Source organism: Schistocerca americana, chromosome 2 (assembly GCF_021461395.2).
Source record: "Schistocerca americana isolate TAMUIC-IGC-003095 chromosome 2, iqSchAmer2.1, whole genome shotgun sequence".
Lineage (NCBI taxonomy): Eukaryota > Metazoa > Arthropoda > Insecta > Orthoptera > Acrididae > Schistocerca > Schistocerca americana.
This window is the reverse complement of record NC_060120.1, coordinates 237001064-237021914: the sequence shown is the minus strand read 5'-3', so window position 1 is coordinate 237021914 and position 20851 is coordinate 237001064. Positions and strand designations below refer to the sequence as shown.

At 37.8% G+C, this 20851-nt stretch overlaps 1 protein-coding gene across 4 annotated transcripts in view; it reads left to right on the top strand.

The window, feature by feature from the left end:
• Positions 1–20851, top strand: part of LOC124589120 (nuclear distribution protein nudE-like 1-A) — a 160842-nt gene that overhangs the window by 53694 nt on the left and 86297 nt on the right. For all 4 annotated transcript variants that reach the window (XR_006976000.1, XM_047131530.1, XM_047131532.1 and 1 more), the window contains exon 4: positions 10432–10568. Coding sequence is in view for 3 of the 4 variants with exons in the window: in XM_047131530.1 (XP_046987486.1) it covers positions 10432–10568 (137 nt within the window). In the remaining variant the exon portion in view is untranslated. The remainder of the gene's footprint in view (positions 1–10431; positions 10569–20851) is intronic.

Below are 20851 nucleotides of genomic sequence, written 5' to 3'. Positions count from 1 at the left end.
CCTTCTTCAACAACTTTAATCGCCAGTATAGGGCGCATCCCTCTTCTCTGTTACCTCCTGGAGTTCGCTTTCGACTCTTGCTTTGGGAGCTTAACTTCACGCTACCTGCCACTTTCCCGATAGGTGTGAACACCTCACTACCTTGGCTGCGTGCAGCGGCCCATGTTCACCATGGCCTTCATTTGCTTCCTAAGGACACTACTCCAGCCTTCGTCTATCGCCTTCAGTTTCACAACCTTCACATGGAACTTCGTGATAGTACCTTTGTGTTTACTGATAGCTCTCGGACTAACCATGACTGTGCCTTTGTCTTTGGCATTGATGCTTTTCAGTATTGGCTTCAGGAACACTGCTCAGTATTTACAGCAGAGCTCTTCACCCTCTGTCAGGCCACACATTACACCCGGTGACACAGGCTTTCAATTGCTTCATCTGCTCCGACCCTCTGTGCCCTTCAAAGCCTCTGTTTGCTTACACAGTCCATCCCTTGGTGCAACGTTTTCAGGAAAGCTGTCATTTGCTCACACTTGTGGAGGCATTGTGATGTTTATGTGGGTTCTTGGACACATTGGTCTGACAGGAAACGAGGCGACTGATGCTGCTGCCTAGGCTGCAGTCCTCGTACCTCAGCCCACTACTTCTTACATTTCCTCCGATGCTCTCTGTGTTGCTGTCTGTCAGCAGGTGGTGTCACTTTGGCATCACCACTGGTCCTCCCTTCATGGGAACAAGCTCTGGGTTATTAAGCCTTTCCCAGTGGCTTGGATGATCTCTTCTCGACCCTCTCACTGTGAGGAGATCATCTTAGGTTGCATATCAGGCACTGTCATTTTAGCCATCGCCATTTGTTAAGTAATGCTCTCACACTACTTTCTGCACATTGCCCTCAACCTTTGAAGGTCCACCATTGGCTGGCAGAAAGCCCTTTTTTAATCACTTACAGTCTCATTTGTGTTTGCCATCTGAGTTATCAGTTGTTGTAGCAAATGATGCACCGGCTGTCGACCGCATTTTAGTTTTTATCTGTCGTAGCAATATGACGGAGGACGTTTAATCTCTGGTTCAGGACCTCCATTTATGCTGTATTTTATAGACCTTTCTCCATGTCGCTGTTTTTAGCTGTCGTCTCTTCCATGGATTGGGATTAACGTGTAGTCGTTTTTAACTCCTCTCTTTGTCTTCGTGTTCTACAGTTCTGACATGGGCGCATATGACCCTAGTTGTTTTTGTGCCCTAAAACAAAACTGAAACAATTTTCAGTTCTCATTCTACAAAGAGATTCCTTCAGTTTACCAAAGAGCTGGTAATCACGCTGTCTCAGACCAGGCCTATAGGTTGGGTGTTTCAATCTAGTTCACCCATGATTCTTTGTGGCGCATCCGTCAACATTCTCAAATCTACCTAGTGCAAACTTATTTCAGCTTCTATTGTCTCTATATTCTGTACACACTCGCTTCTCCTACTCCTACTCTGATTGACACATCATTCACTGTTAAGCATTTGTCAGCCAAAAACAGAGGTGTGTATTGCACTTGGTCTGCCACTGCGCAGGAGGTCCCAAATATTGGTGTGCCCAATTTCACCAGAGACATTGTTGCCTCATGTCTGATGCACTATGATCACCCCCATACATGTTCTTCAGGCTTTTGTGAATGTTTTTCACTGTCTCATTCCCATAGAAGTGGAAATTCATAATAGCATGTTGCTTAGGCCAGTGGTTCGCGAACTTTTTTCCATTGTGCGCTCTTCTGAAACATTATTTACCCCGCCCCCCCTCCCCCCCGCCCCCGTTCGGCTTACCTTCCTCAGCACTTCTTATTCTTGGCATGAAAACAGTTCACAATATCTATTTACTTCTGTGTAATTATTGAAAATATCAGTTACAACGATAACAATAGCAGTACTACTACTACTACTAGTAGTAGTAGTAGTAGTAGTAGTGACAAGTGTGTTTCATTTGAGCACTTGAGAGGTTTTTTCCCATGTTATCTTACATTTGTACTGTGTATAATGTGATGCAAGATGACAAATAGAACTTTTTTATAAATAACTATGGAATTGAGCAAATCTAAGTACTTACTACATATTGTTTTACAGATTGGTTCACAGATTCGTTTGTTAAAATTGAACACTTTCTGTCTGTAATGTTTTTAATTCATTTAAAAGTTGTGGTGTGTGAAAAATCATGACGTATAAATATCAATAGAACAATATTCAACATTTAAATGCTGGTTTTAGTACTGTTATATTCAACCTGATCATCCAAAAAAGGAAGTGAACAAGAGTGAAAATATAAACGGTTCAAAATTCAGAAATTTTTACATTTGCACATTTAGTGTGCTGTGTGTGCTTCTTTATAAGAGGAAAGTGGATCCAGTCTTGGTTGGATTTGTAAAACAGCAACTCACAGGTCCCTTTCCAGCTGCATTTGAGACTGATGTTTCATCCTGATTAATGCCAGTAAGTTTTGTGAAGGGTAATAACACGTTGTTGCTCTCCTTGCTAAATTGGGATTTTTATTTTGAGTCTGTGCCCAAAAATTTGCAGGAGACTGAGATTTAAATTTATTTCAAAGTGTTCTATCACTTGAGAGTTAAGAGTTATATTAGCTCCTCCTGCTGTAATGTTGAAAAGTCGTCTGTTATGATCATATTAAATGGATTGTGGATCCAGTCATACTCAGGTGAAAGTTCTGGAAATTTTTTCCCAAATTGTTGATGAAGATTTTTGAGATGTACTACACCAATTCTATTACGTTTATTATCATCCAACTCCTTTTCCTCCATGACACTATTCAGACAAGAAAACATTTCACAGTTATCCTTCTTCATCTGTCTAAGTTTTCTGTTAAACACAAGCGATTTCTTGCTTAGAATAATTACTATTTCGGCCTTTAGGTGATATGTTAAGATTAGTCAATTTCTCCAAAAAAGATAGCCATGTAGCACAACATTAAAAGCAATTTTTCATCCAGAAAGTGAGCTGCATGTAATGGGTTGCTGTTCAGTTGGAAAAGACGAAGTTCAACCTTCAACTCCACAATGCAATGAACTTCAACCACGAGACAACCAACATATCTCCAAGTGCAGTAGAAGTGAATTACAAGTGGAACCTATCTCCTGGCAAAGAATGGAAAATAACCTAATGTGTAAAGCTCACACTTTCACCAAATTTATAGCACTGACAGGATCGTTTTAACACTTCGTTGACTTCCAGTGGAACTATTTTAGAAGCCAATGTCTCCGTGTGTACTATGCAGTGTGTGAATTCACAGGAGGACAAACAGCAAACACTCTGGTCATGAACTCCTTTCTAGTTCCAGTAAATGGTGCCACCTGATTGGTACATAACACCAACACAAATTGTCCATGACATTGTTGTCAACAAAGAAGGAATTCATTCACAAGAAAGAAAATGTCTTTGCCTATAGTCCTCCCTTCCAGAGATTTACAAAATAGGAGGTTCTCCTGCATTTAATTTTCGTAGTAGCAGCGTACAAAAACAAGAAGCTGGAAAGATTTCCGATATCAGTTCTGTCATCGAGTTGCAGAGCAAATTTTGGGCTGTCAGGGAGACACGGTACCAATTTATTTTTCATGTCAGTGCTGTAGTGGTATTGACTTCAAACTTCTCAAACCTTTCTCTTTGTTTGATTTTACTCATTTTGCCGGCTGCAGGAGGATCTAATTTTTCACCAATATTGTGTAGGGATTTGAATTTTGCAACTATGTAGAATACCTTTATGGATGTTATTAAGACTTTCTTCTTTGATGAATCTGAAATATCTTTTAGTTGTTCCCTATGACACTTAAAAAATTTGATGGGTTTACTTACATAGTCTGGACATTTTGCCTGCAAGTGTCTCTTTAGTTTTATAGACTTAAAGCTATCGTTAGCTAAAATCTCCAAACAAAATTGATCATTCCTTATTATTGGTAAGAATTCTGCTAAATCCTAAAGTGAGATAATCAGCTTGATACTTACGGTTTTGCATTTAGAGCTAACAGAATAGAGGAAGTTGTGAAAGAAGAGTGCACTTTGATTAAATTCGAATCTCTTTTTCTGATTAGAACTATGTGCTTTTGAAAAAGAAGACACATTCATTGAATCACTTCCATGGCTCTCTTATTACCACTGTGAATTGGCCACTTATCTATGGGAACGGCGGAACTTGTATCACTTTATTTTAAGTTGTCCATCTCTGTATATGTAAAATATCCCCTGTTAGTCCCATCTGGTACATGTCCCACACACTTGAGTAATATTCTAGAACTGGTCACATGAGTGTTTTGTAAGCAGTCTTCTTTGTAGATTGATTGCTCTTGCCTAGTATTCTACCAATAAACTGAATATCTATGCAGCTTCTTTCAGATATTACTTCATTATAGATAACTGCATCTGCAAAAAGCCTGATTTTGCTATTGGTATTGTCAGCAAGGTCTTTAATATACGACATGAACAGTAAAGGTCCCAACACATTTTCCTGGGGCACTCCCAGAATTACTCATACATCTGATGATGACTTTCCATCCAAGATAACGTGTTGCGTCCTCCCTACCAAAAAGTCCTCAATCTAGTCACAAATTTCACTTGATACTCCATATGATCATACGTTTGACAATAAGCGTAGGTGTAGTACTAAGTCAAATACCTTTCGGAAATCGAGAAGCACAGCATCTCTCTAATTGCCTTGCTCCAAAACTTTCACTATGTTATGTGAAAAAAGGGTGAGTTGGGTTTCTAATGGTCGATGTTTTCAAAATCCATGCTAGTTGACATTGAGGAAGTCATTCTATTCAAGCTACCTCATTATGTTTGAGCTCAGAATATGTTATAAGATTCTACAGTAAATTGAGGTCCTGGCTACTGGACGGTAGTTTTGTGGATCACTTCTACTACCCTACTTGTAAATGGGTGTGACCTGTGCCTTTTTTGAAGAACTGGGCATGGTTTTGTGTTAGAGGAGTCTGATAGATTATAGTTAGGAGAGGGACTAACTCAGCCGCAAATTCAGTACAGAATCTGACAGAGATTCCATCAGTTTGCCTAGTTATAGCTCCATGCTTTGTTTTGCACATATTATGCAGTAGTCTCTGCTTCTTTAGAAGTTTATTTACAGTGACTACCATGGAAGGTCCCTTCCGTCATGAACTGGTTCTTCTCAGTACATACCAATGAAGAGCTTGGTCAACTGTTTTTGAGCCACAATTATTCTACATGTTCATCTCCAGCACTAAATGTGATAGGTTACTACTGCTTCTTTACCAAGTTCCCGTTATGTGTTTTGGGTGCCCTTCTTACTGTAGTAATCATTCTTGCCACAACTGTGTCATACTCACTGATATTAGTTTCAATGTGGACATCCTCAAAGAGGTCGGGTCTGTTTGTTGCCATTAGATCCGTCCTGAGTCATGTTCCGGACTATCTGTTGTACTTAGTTGTCAGAGAAGGCATTTAGTAGTGTTTTGCAGGATGCTTTGTGACACTACTAACAAAATGGTAATTATCCCACTTGATTGTTGGGTGGTTAAAGTCTCTTCCCACGACTACAGAGTGATTGGGAAACTTAAGTACTGATGAGCTGAGATTTTCTCTGAAGTTCTTGCTTACATCAGGGATTGAGACTGGTGACTGATAGAGAATCAACTACAATTTTGTGCTCACCCCTGATGCTGAGTTTTGCCTAAACAATCATGTACGCAATCTTAAATTCTATTTCTGTGAATTGGAATTTCTTGTCTACTACAAAAAATACACCACCTCCACTCCCCATTAGCCAATCCTTTCGATAAACGCCTTGAATTTTCTCGAAAATCTCATTGCCATCAATTTCATCTTTTAATCCACTCTCTGTACTTAGCATTAGGTGAGCTTCAGTGCTTTTTAGGACGACTTCAAACTCTGACCCTTTCTTGTGAATACGTCAGCAATTAATCACTGGAATTTTAGTACTCTCAACTGTGTGTGTGTGTGTGTGTGTGTGTGTGTGTGTTTGTTTGGGGAGGCAGCTGGCATTTCTTTGGATCTTACACTGATACTGCAATGCTTCTTACAGCTGTCGTTATGTGGACAGGTCTTAACCCTGTGGTGCAAGTCTAGGAAATCGCAGAATCTTCGCACTCTCTGGTTCAAACCTTCCACTTGACTCAGAACCAGGTGACCACAATGAGTTCTGGGAATAATGATGCATATTATGAGCTTCATTGAAACGCCATGAGCAAAGCTGGTATTCTCAGCCTTCTCTGCCAGTAGCTGGAATGGTCAAAGTATGACATCGGAGCCCAGATGACAGTCATCATTTGTCCTAATGTGCACCACAATCTGCAGGTTGTTGCACCCTGTTAGGTCAGTGTCTTCCTGAATAGCCTGTTCAACATGATGAATTATGTCCCCTGGCATAAACACAGATACACATGCTGTTCCTTCCCATTCTTTGCTGACATTTCCCTAAGGAGTACCAATATTCACCACTCATTTCAATTGCCAATGGTTAATTAATTCCTACCCATTTATATTTGCCTCCCTTGATACACAGGACACATCATGTTTTTCAATAGGAGAAGTGAATCCCACTGTTTCAGTGTAAGACAACTCCTCAAACTTGTTGGGGAGGAGTCTGGGTTTAACATCCTGTTCATCCCTTGAGCCTGTTTCACCTGTTCAGGGCACCTACACCTACAATTGACATGCCACCCTCAGTCAAGTGAAAGATACTGATAAATCCTGTACTTTCCGTAGAGAGAACAGTATCTACAGGATCAGTAGCCCTCCCAACACACCCATTCACAGCAGCTTCCTATTGCTTGATGGTTGTCAGCAGTCAAGGCAGTTTCCAGCTCTTTATGAATAGCAACTAACTCATCACATACCCGAGACCAGCATATATGGTGAAGCTGCACTGTCACTGACGCAGTATTTTGCAGAACAGTAAACAAGTAACTTAAAACCAAGTTTTCTGATTCTCATGTAATTTATGGCTTTTATATTCTAGAAGTGATGCGATTAACAACCAAAATGATACCTATTATGCCAGCAGTAGACACGTATGCTTACCGTATTTACTCGAATCTAAGCCGCACTCGAATCTAAGCCGCACCTGAAAAATGAGACTCGAAATCTAGGAAAAAAAAATTTCCCGGAACTAAGCCGCACCTGAAATTTGAGACTCGAAATTCAAGAGGAGAGAAAAGTTTTAGGCCGCACCTCCAAATCGAAACAAAGTTGGTCCATTTTAATATGAGACACAATTTAGGTCGAATGAATGACGATACAGCTACAGTAGTTTGGTTCGAGTCGTAAGCTTAGCAGTTAAGCTTTACCAGGTAGCCATTGCTATGCGTCAGGCGCTCCGTCCGTATTTATACGGGTACCCTTCCTTTTTCACGTGCTTCGTCTGGTTTGAATGGATTCCTTATTTTTCTTTTATCTGATAAGCGCCATTTTTTGTTATAGGTGTTTACGTCACTCTAAGCTGAAAATGCATTACTGTACTGTGTCATGCATTGTTTGCCGCATTCTGATAGTGCGTGTTTACGGCCTGTTGCCGCTCGCGGCATGGCTTGCTTTTCTGCGCGCTACCGCCGCTTTCAATTATTTTTTTAAAAAAGAGAGGAATCGTCTCATTAGCGAAACCATGGCAAGAGACTGCTATTTGTTGTTACTTACACTGCTGCTTTCTTTGATAATGATCAACAAGAACCTAATAACAGACTGCGTATGATAGATGTTCTGCACGAGAGTTTAGCGAAAATTTTTCCCCATTTGAAAATCTTTGCAGACGCCTCTTTAGTACATCACATTACCTTCTGCACAGAAATTAGAGTCATCTTAGATTTAAAAATCTAGTCAATTGCCGTGCTTCATTTCTGACTGTATCACTATTAGCCATAAGAATAATACGAATATAAACATGACATGATATGTATATTCTTCCGCGTTTGCTGTTGTCTCACTCTAGTTTCGTAGTTTATTAGGCAGTCAGGATTTAAATGAGATAGCAGCAAACGCGAAAGAATACATCGCAAAATGTTTATATTCGTATTATTCTTATGGTGAAGCGAATACTGCATGTGATTCACAATTCATAAAAGTTCCTATTAGCAACCATCTCTTCTCACCGGTAGGAAAAAATTCAGAATGTAGAGTTGGCCATATTGACAAAAACCCCGAACAGTCCTGCCAGTCGGATTTTCTCAGTACATTGAAATGCTGCTGTATTCGGAGATGAAGAATACGTAATTTGTATTTACTTCGTTGTATAACGTATGAAAATGCAGTGGTCGAAACTCGGGGCGGAGAAAAAAGCTCTTCTTCCACCTTTTTTTAAATTTATTTACTGACGCAGAGGTTTTGGCGCCGGTATTTATCTTTGTGCCTGCAAAGCAAGCCTGTTTAGCGCTACATATATTCGACGGCAGAAGTTAGTTGTGGCGGCACCTACCAACATTTTTCAGAACTACCGCTTACTTTGCGCTCGATTCTAAGCCGCAGGCGGTTTTTTGGATTACAAAAACCGGAAAAAAAGGTGCGGCTTAGATTCGAGTAAATACGGTATTCGTTTCTGAAAGTTCTCGACAATATATCTTTTATTTTATGAAAGTATCCAATGAAATTCGGGAATGATAGGTTTTGTACAAGGATGTTGGCTAAAAGTTCCTAAAAAGCACGAATTAATTTTGTGATCGATGATATGGTAAGAGTTTTTCACAGAAATAGCAAATGTTCAAAAATACACAGGATATCAAGATGCAAGTGAGTGTTCACACAATTGATAAAAGATTATGCTGAGACGACACAAAAAGAAAAAACATTAGAATTTATTATTTTGAATCAAACCTAGTTACCACAAGTGGCCTCTAAGAAAGGAAAATTTGGAAGTTGCATATATATGTAACTAAATCTATGAGCTGCATGGATTTTTTACTAAGCCGATATTGCGACACCACCTATACTTGCTTGCCAAAGATGAACACTACAGCATTAGTGTACCACCACCAAAAATTTGAAAATCACAGAGCATCAACAAAGCATGTCTTCAGCTTGTGATGGCTAACGTTACACAAATACAACTTTCACTTATTCTGCTTTGCAACTCTTGCACCAGCAGTCACATCCATGAGAGAGAAAGACAAGTAGCAGACCTATCTCTTGCATCCACCCATCACACCATCTTTGTGTCCTGTCTCAAGTATATTCTGTTCTGTTCTATTGGATGAGGGGCCACATATGAGTGAACTTCATTTCTGAAGAATGTTTAGATGCAGCTAATGCCATAATATGCCACAGTATTCACTAATCCTTTTCAAATTGTTTATTAACTTTTCAGTGCTGTGTTGTTTAATCTGTACATTGAGAAAGTGATAAAGAAAAATTGGAGAAGGAATTAAAATTCAAGAAGAAGAAATAAATTTTTTGAAATTTCCTGTTGACATTGTAATTTTGCCAGAGACAGCCAGCGACTTGAAATAGCGGTTGAATGGAGTTGACACGGTCTTGAAAGGAGGATATAAGATGAACATCAACAAAACCAAAACAAGGCTAATGGAAGTCAAATTAAATCAAGAAGTGCTGAGGGAATTAGATTAGAAAAAGTGAGACTAAAAGTAGTGAATGAGTTTTGCCGTTTGTGCCATAAAATAACTAGTGATGACCAAGTAGAGAGGACATAAAATATAGACTAGCAGTGTCAAGGAAAGTGTTTCTCAAGAAGAGAAAGTAATTTCTGAAGGTGTTTGCCTGGAATGTTGCCTTGTATGGAAGTGAGATTTGGATGATAAAAAGTTGGGACAAGAAGAGAATAGAAATTTTTGAAAACTACTGTTACAGAAGGATGCCGAAGATTAGAGTGGTAGGTCATGTAACCAATGAGATAGTACGGAATGAAACTGGGGAGAAAAGAACTTTGTGGCATAACTTAACTAAAAGAAGAGATTAGTGGACAGGACACATTCTGAGACAGCAAGGAATCATCAGTTTAGGGTTGGAGGCAAGTGTGGGGAATTAAAGTTGTAGAGGATGATAAAGAAATACAGTAAGCAGGTTCAAATGGATGTAGGTTGCACAGGATAGAGCAATGAAGCTGTGCCAAACTAGTCTTTAGGCTGAAGATCAAGAAACTACATTTGATTTTTCACATTATGACTCATTTGCACACGGAAAATGTTCCATTTAATGACATCTAATTCTTTTATGCCCATTGTTTAATCTCCCTCTCCAAGATGAAACAAGCTTTTGTCTGTTGCTTCCAAGTAAATACTTTTTTTTAATATTTTTGTTCAAAAATTGAGTACATTGTTTTGTGTCTTACTATGATTTTCTATGTCTACTGGCATACAGTATGTTTCTAGTTTTGATTGTCATACATGTGAAGGTGTAATTTTAAGTTCTTCCAGTTTTAATATTATGTCTATCAGTACTTAACTTCTGCCACAGGATCGAATAGATCAGTTACAGAGGCAATGTGATTCCAAGGATACACAACTCTCAAAATTGGAAGCACACAAGCAAGAGCTGATGAAGAGGACAAGAGAACTGGAACAAAGGAATGATGATCTTGAAAGAGCTTTGAGGTAAGAGATGTTTTACATCCATTATTTATAGTTTCTATGCTTGTAATTTTGCCACCCCACATTCCCTTCCATAAAGGTTCTTCTTTTATTTGTTTCAACCTAATGGTCAGTGAGTAGTAAATTACATTCATCCAAAATATGCTTAACATGTGAATAGGCATCTTGTTCTGTTCTCATGATTGTTGGGGATGCTAGAGCAAGGGGGGAGGGGGGGGGGGGGGGGCAATTGATATTCTTGAGGGGGGGGGGGGAAACCTTGTTTCACAAAGCGACTAGCATCCAGTGCACGTTAGTCTGTCAATTATTCATATGACTTTGAAACCCATCCCTGTCAGTTTTTGAACACATTCTAAGTTGATTTCTGAATGCTTGCATAGTGTACATGATGTCTCTGTCAGGGAAATCCTCGTCGCATGTAGAAACAAACTTACCTTCAGACAAAAAGGACTATATGAGCTGAGCAGAGTAAGGCCGAACGGATGAATGCCAACCGCTTTTGATTGTGTGGTTGATTGGGCACTGAAACTTTTGGGAGTACTTCTTGTTTAGGCTAATATCGGTGTTTAGTCGTCCAAAATTGATTGAAATTAAGCTTAATGAGAAGCTCAGACAGGCAGGTTCTAGAGATGTTAAAATATCACAAGATTCTTATAATAGTACTGTGAAAAATAATGTTAAAATTATTTAATTTGATGGATAAGAAAATCTACTCACGAAGTGGTGGCAGAACACACACATAAAAGACTGATGTGATTGTCAAGCTTTCAGAGCCAGTGGCTCCTCCCTCAGGCAGCAGGGTCTAAGGGCAAGGAAGAAGGGTGAAGGAAAAGGACTAGAGGTGTCTAGGAAAAGGGGTAGATTTTGGGATAGTTGCCCAAAACTGCAGGTCGGGGGAGACTTACTGTGCGGGATGAGAAGGAAAGACTTCACACATCTTGCTGCCATTGGGCTCTTTGTTTATGAAAAATTGATGAAAAAGAAATTAATGTGATGGTTTGTACAGACTAGAGCCTTAAAAATAACCACATTGTGCAGAGTGATGCCGTAACTTAGTGGTTAAGATATGTGGCTTATGTACAAAAGGTTGTGGGTTCGAACTCCGTCACATGCTTCAGACTTTTTTTATTTTTTAATCTTTATCAAAATGTTTTATTTTTATTTACTTCATTGTTTTATATGTAATGTTTTTTTAATTTCTATTCTTTTTCATGCGATATTAATCATCATATTAACTTTTCGATTTGCTATAATTTTTGTCTTTGTCATTCTTGTTTCTCTGAAATATTTGTGCATTTAATTTAATTATTGTAATGTGGCCAATCAAGATGATAATAATAATAATTTCATATTATCATTTTATATTTTCATCCACATCATAGTTTTCATTAGTTCTGTTCCTCATTTTGCTTGAATTTAATTTTATTTACAATGCCTTATTTAATTGAAATCTTCATCTGTGTTATTTTGTGTGTAGTGCAGCAATAACTTGGGTTTTAAATGTTTGTATGATGATTATTTTTAAAAATTACCTCTTGTAACAAAAAACATATTCTTGACACGGTTGCACAGCCAGTATAAATAGATTATTGCATCATTTGTTTTTTTAATTCAACTGACAGATCATCATTTTTAAATGTTTAAAAGAGAGAGAGAGAGAGAGAGAGAGAGAGAGAGAGAGAGAGAGAGAGAGAAAGTACACATTTCTATTATTATTATCTTGATTGGCCACATTGGACCACTTGAGTCATTCCATGTTCACTTTCTTTTTGAAGATTGGACTACTTGCTTCTTGCACTCAGCCCAGTACTTTTCATTCATTCCAAATGCAATTTTCTTAACTTGTCTGAAATCTCTACCAATCTTCTGTGCGTCATTTCTGCTGGAAATTTATGATTCATAAGGAGAGTGTTCTCTGCATCAATAATTACGAGACCGACTGCTTCAAGATCTTGCTGAATTTCTTTGACTCACTGTCCTCCTGTCTTCTTTCTGAGCCTTCTCATCACTAATTGTTTTAAAATCCAGTTGTAAGGCAGTCGTAAGACATGAAAGAAATAAGAGATTCTTTTCTTCTGCATTGTGCTGGTGATTGGGTCAGTCTCACAATAGACAGTTTTATTACGGAGGATTCTCCAGACTCCATCAACCTGGTATTTTTTATTGATGCATGTTCTGATAATTCTTCGTTCGGTCTTGAGGAGTTGATCGGTTGTTCTTCATTTTTCATTTGGAACAGAGTTTCACAAGCGCAAGTTGCTTCTAGGAGAGTTATAGTTTTGTAATTTATTATATGTTGACCAGGTTAGAAATAGTGCCTTTTTCATTTTGTTGGTTCTATTTATCCATGTTGCTTTCTCACCCAAGTTGTGCGAAATAATTTCTCAAAGATATTTAAATTGTTGAACTATGTTAATTGCTTGGTCATTTATGAAGATTTTATCTATGCAAAGAGGTTTCATAGGCATGATTTCAGTTTCCTCAGAGGATATTAGTAATCCTATTTTTTTTTTTTTTTTTTGAAGCAATTTTCTGGAGACTTGTGATCTGAGCATGAACTTCTTCCATGTCAAGGGCTAAGAGAGCCAAATCGTCAGCAAACCCAAGGCAGTTTCCTCTTATTGCTGGTTTTCCACCAATTTTGATTTTAGATGGGTTTTATTTTTGCCAGATGGTCGTGATGTGGTAGAGGACCACATTGAAAAGCAAAGGGGACAATCTATCACCTTGTCTGAGTCCTGTTTTTATTGTGAAAGCTTTTGACATTTCTCCTCTAAACTTGACCTTTGAATTCGTGTTGGTTAAAGTTAGCGGAATGAATCTTACCAGTTTGGGATGGAGGCCATATGCTCTAAGGATTTTTAGAAGTGTGGTTCTATGAACACTATAATATGATTTTTTTAAATCTATGAATGAGATGATTAACTGTTTGTTTCTATACTTGTAATACTCCATTATTAGTTTCAGGCTAAGAATTTGGTCTGAGCGGCTTTTGTATGGTCGAAATCCTCCTTGATATTCTCCAAGCTGTGGTTCCAGAATGTTTTTGATCCTATTGTAAATTATGCAGGAGAAAATGCTGTACCTGCAGTCCAGAAGGGTTATTCCTCTGTAATTATCTGGGTTTATTCCATCTCCTTTTTTAAATAATGGATGGGTTTTTCCTGAGGTCCAGTGCTTTGGAATTTTCTCTGTGATCCACATTTCAATTAAATGTTGGTAGAGATTTGTGACTGCAGGTTTTCCAGTATTCTTCCAGATTTCTGCTAATACATGGTCTTTGCCACATGCCTTGTCATTTTTTAGTTCCTGAATTGCGATCTCTACCTCATTGATAGTTGGAGGATCTATTAAGTCTGGGGTGGTTAAAATAGGTGCTTCAGTGTCTACTTGAAATTTTTCCAGTGGGTCATCACAATTTAAAATTTTGTTTATGGTCTCTGCAAGGATCTTTGCATTTTCTCGATTACTATGTGCCAACTTTCCTGACTTATCTTAAAAATTATGAGTCCCCAACACTTAAGCTGAGAGATATCTCCCAAACATTTTGTAGTAATCTCCCGACTTTCTTCTGGAAGTTCTCTTCTATCTTTTTTAGGGTATTTTTAAGATGTTTGCATTTTGTCTGCCTGCTGATTTTATGGGTCGACTTTCTTTGTTTAATTAGTTATAGATGTGATTCTTCAGACTTTTGGGGTTGGTACTTTATCCAAGCTTGGTGTCTTCTTTCTAAAGCCTGGTCACATTCTTCATTCCACCACATGTTTCTCCCTGGGATTTATTGGATCCAACTCTTCTGCTATGGATTTTGATTTGGTGGTTAATTCTTCTAGTGTGTTATAGTTGATAGATCCTTCATCTGATTTCCTAGTGTATTCCTCATTTTTTGTTAAGATGGTTGGGTTGAATTTTCTTCCAATTTTTTTCTGAGATCTTTTCTTTACCATTGGTGTTAATTTTATTTTGATCTTCTCAACATGGTTGTCTGACCCTGAGTCTTTACCCTTTAAAACTTTGATGTTGGAGATTTCACGATGGTGAAATTTATCCATACATACATGGTCCAGTTGCCATTTGCCCTTTCGGAAATCAAGATTTTTCCAGGTTTTTAATTTGTGAGGTTTTCTTTTAAAACGTGTTGATTTTGAGACCAAGTTAGGATTTCTACAAGTACCAATTAACCTTTGACCATTTTTGGTCCATTTATGTACTGGCCATTTTCCAGTGATATCTCTGTATCTTCTTTCTTGCCACAGTTGAGCATTGAAGTTGCCAAGGAGAATTTTTATGTTCGATGGAGGACTGTTGATTAAGACTTGATCCAGGAAATCCCAAAATTTCTGTGTTTCTTCTTTGTTCTTCAGAGTATTATTTTTCTAATTGGTGGGAGCATGTGCATTGATAATTGTGTGTGTGTGTGTGTGTGTCTTATTTGCAGATTTCAAAGGGACAGTTTTTCATGATTTTTCTTCCAGGGATTTCTTTATAAAGTCGGTATCCCTCCGATTCCGTAGGGTCTTGATCACTGTTTCTGATTTCTTGAAGAGCCATGATTACAATTTTGTGTTTCTTCATGATATCAGTGACGATTTTTAATTTTCCAACTTGGCACAAGGAGTTAACATTTCTATAATGTACGGGAATTGGTTATAAGTCCTAATCTCCTTCTCCCTCCTATCTCTGTCCACCTCCCCCTCTTTGTTGATGTCCTCCTTTCCACTTTGTGTCCATTTCCTCTCACATCCTGCCCATCTCCTATCCCCCCCCCCCCCCCCCCCCAATCTTGAGCATGGTTTATTGTTACTGCAAATTCAAATTCTGTAGTAGTGCAGTCTAATCAAAGGCAATAAACCATAAATAAATCTTTCCTGTTTGCTAACAATGTTTCACTATTACATATCGAATACATGTCCTAAACATGTACATATGTTTATTGATATATTGTGTAAACATTAGAAGTAAATTGGTCAAGTACTTTTGAGATTTTTGGTTAGAAAGTTTCTGCTTTATATGTTACGTATGTTTAACTATCACATACATTAAAAGTACGTAACCAGTGTCTGTCCAAATAGTCAACAAAGTATTGTGTAAAAATTTGAAGTAAATCAGTCAAAAACCTTTTGAGATATTTGGTAATTATGTTTCCCCTGTAAATATTACACATTCATCTTTGTATTATATATATTACAAATAGGTATATGAAAACACACACACATTAAAGTGCAACATTGTGACAAAATTTCAAAGATATTGGTGAAGAACTTTAGGAGATAAGAGATTTTGAATAAATGTTCATTTACATTTTTATTTGTGTAGAAGTAAAAGTTTTCTTCAAAATCTTAAATCTCTGAAAATTGTTCACAAAGTCCTTTGAAATTTTGACACAGCATTGCATTTGATTATGTGTGTGTTATATAACTTTGGGGCACCATAAGGTGTATAAATCTATTATACATATTACATTTTTATTAACTATACATGCGCACACACACACACACACACACACACACACACACACACACACACACAAATATTTGGCACTCCACCCCAGGTATATAAAAGACAAGCGTATTCAAATGCAACAATTCCAAAGGAATCTATGAAGAACTTCCCGGGATATAAGTTCGTGAGCAAATGAGCATTTAAATTTTTATTTACATAAATGGAATTTTCAGGTTGAAATGTTGACAGTTACGAAAAGGGTAGATTGCTACTCACCGTAAAGATGACACAGTGTATTGTAGGCAGGCTCAACGAATAGACTGTTACTCAGAGAGCTTTCGGCCAGAAGCTTCTTCAGAAAAGAATGGAGAGCAGACACACAAGCAAGCACACCTCACACACTTGACCACTGTCTTTGTCTGCTCTTGCCAGAATTACTAACTAGTGCACTCCAGACAGACAGTTCCGAAGCTGTCAGAAGAGCCTATGAGAAAATGGAGTAGGCATTAATTTGATAAAATTTGATAAAAGGAATCAAATGGCATGGTGTGGTATATTTTTACAGCATGGCAGTGTTGTAACAAATATGTATGAAAAGACCACACTTAGAATCGTGGTTTGGATGGGGTCTTCTACTCGGTTCCTGTTTTGGTTTAGCCCAGACCCCTGGCCATTTGTATAGCCATTCAAACATCTTACTGTAGCTGTGTTACAGTATATTAAGCAAGGTTTGAATGATGAATTCTAGCTGGTGCCCATGCAAATTGTATGAATCAATCAATTGCTTTTGCAAAAGATTTTAATGGAGCTAAAATTGCAAAAACAGTCACTGTTAAATAACTCCACACTGGAGCAAGATTCATAGTTTGAATTTGGTCCACCAGTGTATTGTATTTGGGTTTAAGTTAAGTTTCAACTGTATGAAAGAATCTTGCTTGCTTTGCATTTTATCTACAAGAAAACACATTTTTCTGGGAGGTTTTTGAAGTGCACCACTTCTATACTTAACTTCTATGAATCGGTTTGAATTTAGCACTAAGATAGATAAATTGATAAAGGTAAAAATGATACTTTTTTGTCCAATGTTCTTTATTCGTTGTAGAGATATGATGTTTTAAAGTCTAACTAAATGTAAAACGTAATTCTTTCATGAATTGACTGCGTAGACTCTGATGGGACCATTTCTCTCCCAAACCTGAGACGTGGGTGATGAGAGGTATAAAAACAGATATACACACACATTTATGTGCTTCTGGGGAGCGGAACACATCTACAATAGGAGTGGGTGAGGACCTATAATAGGAAATATCTCCGAGTGGGGAAGATTGTTTCCTAAACTTCAATGACACACCATGTCATATTGTACGACGTGACAAATGAAATGTTGGATGACATGATGGCGTGTGTCATCTTACATGAATGACATCATATGTCATGTTACTGTACTTCACATGATGTGTTATGTAAAATGACATAGGTACTAATACAACAACTGAAAAACTTCAATCGTGTTTAGATGTTGTGATCTAAATGTCTTTGTAGCTGCCAGATAAGTCAAAATGTCTTTTATATTCCTAACTCTGCCCAGGACATAGTCACCTTTCTTTTCTGCAACGATAGCATTTTTCATTCTAGTACTATAATATATTATGGAAATAAGGAAGAATGAGGTCTTAGGACTGAGTGAGACAAAGGATCATGTAATGGTGCAGAATTTGTCAGTAAGACTGCAGATTATATCTGTGATGTAGCATATGTCAAAGAGACAATAGTTAAAACAATGAAGAAAGGTAAATGGAGAGATCCTGATTATTGTTCAGGGTTACGCACTGCATGCAATCAACAGATTGGGGATGTGAAAGAACTTATACAGGAAGACAATATAATTGGAAGATCTGAATGTCCAAGTTGGTGAGGACCAGGTATGGTATGAAAGTTCACTTGTCCCGTAGTGGCTTTCAAACCAGGAACAGAGAAGGTGAATACCTTCTAGACATCTGTCTGAGGATTAATTTCATAATTAGGGACACCTATTTGAGGAAATACACTAGCTACAAAACCACTGGGTATATTTGCCATGGGTAACAGAAATCTTTGGTAATGTCATCTCTAATAATGAAGAAGCCAGGCCTCATTCACAGAGGCGAAAGTTCTCCATGTGGAAATTTTGACAGTCACAGACTGCTTAGTGTCACTCTAAGAATTAAGGTAAGGTAGGAAGAAGGTGCAAACCAAAAATAAAAATATGGGTATTGGAAAAATCTGAGAAATGGAAGAAATATTAAAAGAAGACTTTGTGAAGAGTTACCCAGAAATGAATTGGCAACTGGAGAAGAAAAGTGGACAAAATTCCTGTCAGTGTGTAATCGAGAGAGAGAGAGAGAGAGAGAGAGAGAGATAAGGAGAACTAGAAAGGTACAGAAAAGAACATAGGTAGGCTTAAAGAATTAGATAAAAACTAGAGAAGAATGAAGAGTGATTTGAAAAAGAAAACTGTTGGACAGAGGTTTCTGAGAAACTGCAAGAAGACTAAAAACAACAAGAGACTGCTGTACATAGTCATGGGAATACATTTGCTCAAAAAAGAAAAAAGCTATGGAGCCGTTACATGACAACATGAGGACATAACAGAAAGAGATGAAGTATTATTTTGTACAAAGATACTGTATTTGTGTGAAGAAAGGCCACTCTTCTGTTTCAAATTTTTATTTGACGAATCATGGTGTGGCCTGTAGTCAGTATTTTTGTTCTCAGATCATAAATCGTCAATCTCAAAATGACACCTACACATACTTTGTGAGCTGAAATTAGTACTGTTAAAAGTTACGGCTGTTATAGTAATATCAGCTGGGGGAGTTTCTCCCTTGGGGAGGATTTTCCAATTAAAAGCCACATACAGTGGCAGTTGTCGTCAATGCTAAACATCACTGTGCTTTTCAGCACCACATGTACATATTTGCACCCTATGTTCCCCTACATTATTTGCTGTAAAACTTTTCAACGTTCAACATATGAAAATTGACTGGTATTGGTCTGCATTCCCTGTTTGGGAATGTAAATAAAAAATGTGGCACTAACGTTGGATAATGTAATGCTGGAAATTTTCAGACTGTTTTCGTAAGCTTGAGGCAGTTTTTGTGGTATTGTAGTTCTGTGATAAACAAATAGATAATTTCATTGCGCACGTTGTCAAACTCAGTCATACAGAACTGAAAATTCCATTGGTGAAGTATTTCTTTTACATGCTATTCCTTTCCGTATAGGCCCAAAGACACAGCATAATATTACTCAGTGCTGCTTGATTGTTTTACAGATTTGCCAACATAATTCAGTATGTGTATCATGTACATAGTAGTAGTAGTAGTAGTAGTAGTAGTAGTAGTACGTATAATTGGAGGTGTAGTGCCTGATTTATCTGAACCTCAAGCACACAGAATGTTCTTAATGAAAACGGTGATTATGAGGACCATGAAGAGTTGGAAGTGTAACTCTTAGTTATGCAGGATTTGAAGAAGGGAGGGAGGGAGAGGAGAGGTGCAACTCAGTGTACCATGGAAGTGAACTTTCTCATAAATTTAGTAGTGTGGCCTATATTTGAGATTTACTTTTTACTAAAGTCTCATGTTAAAAGAGTTCAAGTGTGGCCTATATTCACAGAAATATGGTATGTTAAAATAGAACTGATAGAGAAAGAAATAGGAAAATCAGAAACTCTGAGAAAGAGAGGAGTTACATGCCACTGTCTTGAAGAGGAAAATGCCTTTAAGAGCATGAACAAAGGCAAATCATCAGACATAGATGAAATACTGCAAAAATTATCAAATCTGCTGGAAATTGTGGACTCCACAAGCTGTACAGTATAGGTTAGTAAACCCCATTTGGAAAGTCCTAATAGACTGGATGAAAGTTATTGTCGTCTTGAAAGGAAACGGGCAGAAGTATGACAACTATAGAGGACTCACACTCCGGACTTAAATTTATGTAGAAAAATATTGAATACTGTTCAAAAAACATCTTTGAATAACAGCTTGAATGGCTTTAGACGACAACACACCACAGTTTTGGCATTACAATGATAACAGAAAAATACTGGGAAAAAGGAAAAGACATTATCCTTATCGTTCTAGATTGACACCTCACCTCAGGGCAAATGATGGGAATGCCTTGTAAGGAGATATGTGTTCTCTCTTTTTCAGCAAAGTAAATGTGTTGTACACCCACTGCCAGAGTTACATCCAGATAAGAGATGGCTATTCTGACTTGTTTCCCACAAGCACAAGGGTGCAACAGAATGGTGCGTTTTTCAGGACGGTGCATTGTTACAGATCCTTTCCATCACTGTCATGGATGAAATGAAGAAGAGAGGAAACAAAAAGCCCATACGAATGCAACATGTTTGCTCTGCAGTTGATGTTATGCATAGAAGCACAGAAGTAATGCAACAAAAATTAAACACATGGAACCACCAACTAAAGCAGTTTGGCCTAAAAATCAACCACACAAAAACAGGTGTGATGTCACAAACCAAACAAAGATTACATGTAAACAACAATCTGGATAGAGAGAAGCCAGAAACAGTTTACTACTTTCAGTACTTTGATAGTATTGTAACTGTAGATGCTAAGACTGGCATGTAAATCAGCAATACATTTAGAACAGAAGTGGGACAACCAATTCTTATAAGAACCAAGAAAACCCTTTATTAGGCATATTTTTGCCAGCATTACATATGCCCTTCAAACTTCTACCATCAACAGTAGAGACAGTGGTAGTCTCCAGGCCGAAGAAATGATATTCTTCGGGTCAGTGCTTAAAAAGGTCTGGAAGAATAAATGAGATATGGA